We start from the raw sequence: 5,992 nt of genomic DNA, 5'->3' as shown, positions 1-5,992 counted from the left end.
TATCTGAACCAATTGCCAAGATCATCCTAGGGTTTATTATCTTCGATTATGATTTACCCCTTCATCTATATTGATTGATTTGCTTAAAAAGTGTTAAACAACTTTTGAGTCAAACAAAAATAGCTTTTAATTATTTATTATAAAGTTTTAACTTTTATACTCTGCAAATATATTTATAGATGTCGAGCCACCTAAAAGATAAAATATAAAATGTTCATAAAAAGTGATACTAATAACATAGAAAATAAAATAAATTACCTTTCACAATAAATTTAAACGCATTAATGATATGTATACACACAAAATTAGATTCAAGAACCACCCATATAAAAGTTGGGCATGAACATACACTCGTTTGCAACAACAAAAAGATGTAAAAAAAATGTTTTTTTTTAAAGGGACAAATAAGAAGAAATAAAATATATGTAAATAAAATAAAGTAGGAAAATAAAGAGAAAAAGAAAATCTGTTCTGTGGTTTTGGTAGGGTTTTTGACCTCTTTCCAAGATTCAACAATCTCTCACTCTGTGATTTCTCACAACAATTAACATAGCAATGGCGAAAGCAATATCAAGAAATCAACAAATTCGCTATTTTCTGTATCACTCCATTTGTTCAACAAAACCTTCATTTCACAGCCTTTCAAAAACTCTCCCCCACACCAAACCCCTACCCCTTTCTCCATTGGTAAGTCTTCATTTTATACTCAAAGTTTTCAACTTTTTTCTAATCTCATAGCGATCTTTTTTTGTTTAAAATTTAGGTATCTTTGGTTTGTCTTCGTTTTTATACTTTTAAGTTTTAGTTTTTTCTAGTTTCTGATGAATGGGGCTGAAAATTTTTATCTTTTTTTGGTGGGGTTGGGGATTCTTGGATTACAGGCTATGCGTTCGGGTCGATTGGAGAGTGGACTGAATTATTACAGGTTTCTTTGCACCTCCAATTCTGTGAATCAATCAAGTTCTGGGTCCAGTGGATCCTCCTCTGGAGCTAATTCTGGGAAGAGTGAAAGTTCTGGTGGTTCTCAGAAGACTTCTGAACAGGGAAAGCCTATTCGGGGCAGTGTAAGTTTCTTTCTTTTTTTATTCACTGGTTGATATACTGCATTTGTAGAGGCAGATTCAGGATTTTAAGTCAGTGGTGTGGAATGTGACTGCATCCACTACTCAGAGGCGGATGCAGCCTTATAGTACCTGGTTCAACCGAACTCAATATTTTCAAAACGCGAAATATATAATTCACTAAAACTGTTATAAATAGTAGGTCTGAACCCGTAACTTTAAAAATATAAAGGTTCAATGCTAAGAACCTTAAATGTTGACCCTCTGCCACTACTCCTACGCTGACAGTGGGTGCAAATTTAGTATTGATATAAAATATTCGAAATTAGTATCAAAATGATTTTTTGAATAGAAGTTGTCAGTATATGCATGTAATTTATGTATGTATAGCTGGTCGAAGATAGTGTGTTGTGAAAACCTGCTGCCTAATACGTGCATCGGGAGTACATTTATGTGTATCTTTTAGTAAAAAGTATATTTAATCATATGGAGCTGCTATTTTTTTCCTGTATTTATATTGAGCTGTAGCTCAGGTATAAGCTGCAGAGTTTTTTGCTTAATTTGTAGGATCAATAGTTTCGAATTTTCTGTTCTGCTTTTGAATAGCTGCATTTTTTATGAAAAAATATAGTACGACTGCTTATGCAACTTCAACTGTTTATAGTACGGCTACATTTATGTGTATGTTCTAGTAAAAGGTAGATTTGATCATATGGAGCTGCTTTTATTTGCTGGAATTAAGTGGGTATTGAGCTTGTAGCTCTGGTATAAGCTGTTTGCTTAATTTGTGTGATTGAGTCCCAATTTTTCTGTTCTGCTTTGGAGTAGCTGCATTCTTGACGGAAAATACTATGAATGCTAACACAACATCATCTGTTTATAGTAGGGTGTAAATTTTTTTCATTTTCGTTGTTTCGTAGAGCCTGCAATTGATAAGTAATTAATTGACATATGCAGCCTGTTTCATGGATGAGCTTCTTTCTGCTTATTTGCACTGGAGCAGGATTGGTTTACTATTATGACAGGGAAAAGAAACGGCATATTGAAGGTAGATTACTATGGTGAGTTGTATTAGTTTTAGGAAAAGAAACTGTGGTTTGCTAATCACATAAACCCTTGTTTTTTTTGTTGATTAGACTTCGGGTTTGAAGGCACCATGGAGGAGGATTAATATTTATAACACTACGTGTCTGATTAGGCTGCTAGTTACCTGTCAATATGTATGCATTTAGGTTTTCAGGTTGTAGCACTGCCTGACTCTGAGTATAGTGCTACAATGGTTGTGTGTGTGTGCGCGCAGGCAGATACGTTAGAATGCAGAGTCCGTAATTGCAGAATGGATATCAAAAATCAACTTCAGCATGTTCCTTTTCTGCATGTTTCTTTGGAATCTACCCATATCATTTATATGAGTGTTTCTACTGCTAAACCTCTGATTATGCTTGTTTGTTGGTTCACTACTGAATTCTTGTGCCCTTTTTAGAAGGGAAAAAAACACATGCTAGAAAGTGTTATTCAGGAAGTTAGGTTTTGCATAGAAATATGGTGGTGTGGTTTTTCCTTTCTCTTCGTTTGGTAGGGTAAGTGCGTGCATTTTCAATAGGGTGGTACTGTGATGGTATCACTAAAATACTGTTAAATGGCCTTCCGTTTTAAATTTATTGAAACTATCACCATAGTTTTCTTCTTACGGTTACTTACACACAAAAGTGTCTCCGATTAATGGAACAAACCACTGAGGTTTAGATACTGATTTTATGAAATTTTGGGGTTTTAGGTGGAAAAGATCACATGAGGTACTTCATCTTACTTCCAACAACATAAATTTGTATTTACTAGTAATATTTTTCTTCCTCTGTATTGATAAGATTCTTTTTATGATTATCCAAATAAACTTAAAGACCAATATTTTACCCTTCCCTTTTGTTCCTTTTGTTCAAGGAGCTTTAAGTTTGCCTTACTAAATTTTGCAGATAGTAAGATCTTAGGCTTCAATATGTGTTCTTGCTCTCTAATTTCCTACCGTTCTAGTTTGCTTATTAAGCTTGTTACTTGTTACAGATATCACCACTGCCTCAACTTCTGTAAAGCAAGGACCTTCTGCGGGAAAAGCAGCCATTGGTGGTCCATTTAATCTCATTGACCATAACGGAAAACCAGTAACTGAGAAAGACTTCTTTGGCAAGTGGACAGTTGTATATTTTGGTTTCACTCACTGTCCAGATATATGCCCAGATGAGCTACAAAAACTCGCTGCTGCAGTTGATAAAATTAGTAAGCCTTTTCATTATAGTTCTGTGCCCAAAGTCGATGAAGTTTCACCTGATTATTGTGATTGGTCATTTCGTCAACCACATTTTTTTCTTACTGTCTTATATTTGTTCTTCCTCTCGCCTTTCAAGTTAATGTCTGATTTTCCAAGTTTTAATCCAGTCTTGATTCCCAATTTGTTTGGTCAAAGGGAGGTAATAATAACAGAACTATAAAGACCTTCTGATTGCCAAATGTTGATTCAGTGAAGAAAAGCTGATCGTGCATAATAAGTACCGTGTGAACTATGAGCATGAATTGAATGAACTCAAACAATTAAACTTTTTCCTTGCTTCAATTGTAATTTCATGTTGTGCATGAAAATGTTCAACGTGGTTTTATCTCCTAAAGGAGATGTTCATTCTGCTACCTACGGGAGAAAATGTAAGCTAATGTCGTAGCAGACTACAATGCCGCAGCTACTGACTATTTTAACAAATCAAAAAGGCAACTAGTGGCTGTATAGTTCCAATTTTTTTGTTGTGAGTGAAAAGCCCATTAATTTATACTCTCTTATGTGATACACTTTGATTGTAAAGAAAGACTTTTGAAGCTTGTGGTCTAAAACAAGTCAGTAATTTTTGTGGCTATAAATCATCTCATTAAGGGTAAAATAGGAAGTTTAAAGTTAAATTGTTTCTAAATATAGAAAGGCACAAAACCCTCAGGGGTTGGCCTGGTGGCAATAGACTTGAGCCTTGGGGTTTGCTCCCTTTCAAGGTCTCAAGTTCGAAACCCACTGGGTGCAAACAATTTCTGAGGGCCATCGGACGGGGTAAAACCTGAATTAACCGTGGTGCACTTGCGGGAAACTCCTTGCCGAGGGCTTGTGCACCCCCGGGATTAGTCGGGGCTCTTAGAGACTCGGACACCCGGTGCAAATCAAAAAAAAAATATAGAAAGGCACAAATTAAAAAGGAAAGTGCATCACATAAATTGGGACGGGGGGAGTAGTGTTTAGCTGTCATGATGTCTTTTTCCTTTTAATTTTAAGCATATAGAGATATGTTAATCTCCTAATTCGTAAATATACTCAATATGCAGAGGAGAAGTCAGGAATTCAAGTAATACCTGTGTTTATCTCAGTTGATCCTGAAAGAGATACGGTTGAGCAAGTACGTGAATATGTTAAAGGTACGTTCCTGGTTGAACTGATTATATCTCGTGCATTGTTAGACATACTTGTAAATATACGTGTAATGCTGCAACTGACAATTTTGTACTCAATGTTTAGAGTTTCACCCAAACTTGATTGGCCTCACTGGTACCCCAGAAGAGATAAAGAAAACGGCGCGTGCTTATCGGGTTTACTATATGAAGACAGAAGAAGAAGGCTCAGATTACCTTGTTGATCACTCAATAGTCATGTATGTGTTACTTGATCCTAGCTGTGATTGCCACCTGTCTGTTTTAATTGCCTCTCAGTTTCAATATCTACAACCTTTATCAATAGAAGCACACGTTGATTTTTTTTCCGTCATGTATCATCAATCTGAAAAACATTACTTAAATAGTGGTTTTAGCTACCTAATAGCCATTTGATCACGTCAAGAGTGCACTTGTGCATGAACAAAGTCTCATGGAGTTGGATATTTACTGATGAAAGATCTTATGGTGGAGTGATAAGTACTGCTTCATCCTTAACCAATGGTCTCAGGTTCAAGCCTTGGGTATGGAATCGCCTTTGTTAGAGAGCGATTTACGCCCAAATTTTATCATTTATCATAATGTGTGTGGTGTTTTATTAACTAAACCGATCTTGCCCTTTGGATAAATGACTAGAACATGATTGACTAATGAATTAGTAGTTCTAATTGACTAACAAATTATAAGTTGCTTGGAATCATTTTTGGTCATTAATTCACGAAAACTACCTATATTTCACATATTAACCAAAAACCAGTTCTTAAATGATGAAATTGGTTTAATAAAAAATACAAAATACTCGGTCTAGTCATCAAGTACTCCAAACTACTAAGAGACGTACCTTAAACTCTTTTGATGGTAATTTGCATTTCTGTTTAGTGGCAAATATTTTTTCTTCTCCTTATCTGCTTAGGTCATACAGATTGAGCATGCTTTAAGATTAGCCATCTCTCCTAAATCTTGAATGCTTAATGTTATCTCTCTAAAATGTTTTGGATTATTCTTCCATTGAAAAGGTTATGTTACTTTAACACATGAATTTTGATGAGAATGATATTACAATGTGCAGGTATCTTATGGATCCTAAGATGGAATTTGTGAAGTTTTTCGGAAAGAATAACGACGTCGACATGCTTACTGATGGCATAATTAATGAGATAAAGCAATACAAGCGAGTCAAGGCATAAATACTCGCGGAAGGGTCTACGCTGTTGCTTGAGCATTAAGTATTGCATTTAGCGGAATATTTGTCGTGAATACATCAGAGAGATTTTGAGTTACTTTAAAGCTTACTATATGATACTTGAAAAAAATGAACATTCAACTTCAGAATTTGAAGAAAACTGTTGCAGTTTGATGGTATACTGCAATCCTGAAATAGGAATGGTATTCGTTACAGTATTACTGACATTAAACCTTGGCAACTAAGTAAACGTTGTTGTCTTCAATAATATAAGGTTGAATTTTACCATTCA

The 5,992-nt window shown here is 35.2% G+C and overlaps 1 protein-coding gene across 1 annotated transcript; it reads left to right on the top strand.

The window, feature by feature from the left end:
* The first annotated feature begins 454 nt into the window (after window positions 1–454).
* On the top strand, window positions 455–5,992 carry LOC109241557 (protein SCO1 homolog 1, mitochondrial). The gene is made up of 7 exons (XM_019408307.1): window positions 455–687; window positions 882–1,064; window positions 2,019–2,109; window positions 3,123–3,335; window positions 4,416–4,505; window positions 4,606–4,738; window positions 5,587–5,992. The coding sequence occupies exons 1-7, from the start codon at window positions 556–558 to the stop codon at window positions 5,702–5,704; spliced, it is 960 nt and encodes a 319-aa protein (XP_019263852.1). The 5' UTR covers window positions 455–555; the 3' UTR covers window positions 5,705–5,992.

Source organism: Nicotiana attenuata, unplaced genomic scaffold, assembly GCF_001879085.1.
Source record: "Nicotiana attenuata strain UT unplaced genomic scaffold, NIATTr2, whole genome shotgun sequence".
Classification (NCBI taxonomy): domain Eukaryota; kingdom Viridiplantae; phylum Streptophyta; class Magnoliopsida; order Solanales; family Solanaceae; genus Nicotiana; species Nicotiana attenuata.
The sequence above is the reverse complement of the archived record's forward strand: the minus strand, read 5'-3'. Positions and strand labels throughout refer to the sequence as shown.

Excerpts from the sequence above, each read along its gene's own strand:
- LOC109241557 (XM_019408307.1), top strand. The coding sequence starts at position 556 with ATGGCGAAAGCAATATCAAGAAATCAACAAATTCGCTATTTTCTGTAT. Across the intron at positions 688-881 it reads CCCTACCCCTTTCTCCATTG|GCTATGCGTTCGGGTCGATT; the intron begins GTAAGTCTTCAT and ends CTTGGATTACAG. Across the intron at positions 4,739-5,586 it reads GTTGATCACTCAATAGTCAT|GTATCTTATGGATCCTAAGA; the intron begins GTATGTGTTACT and ends TACAATGTGCAG.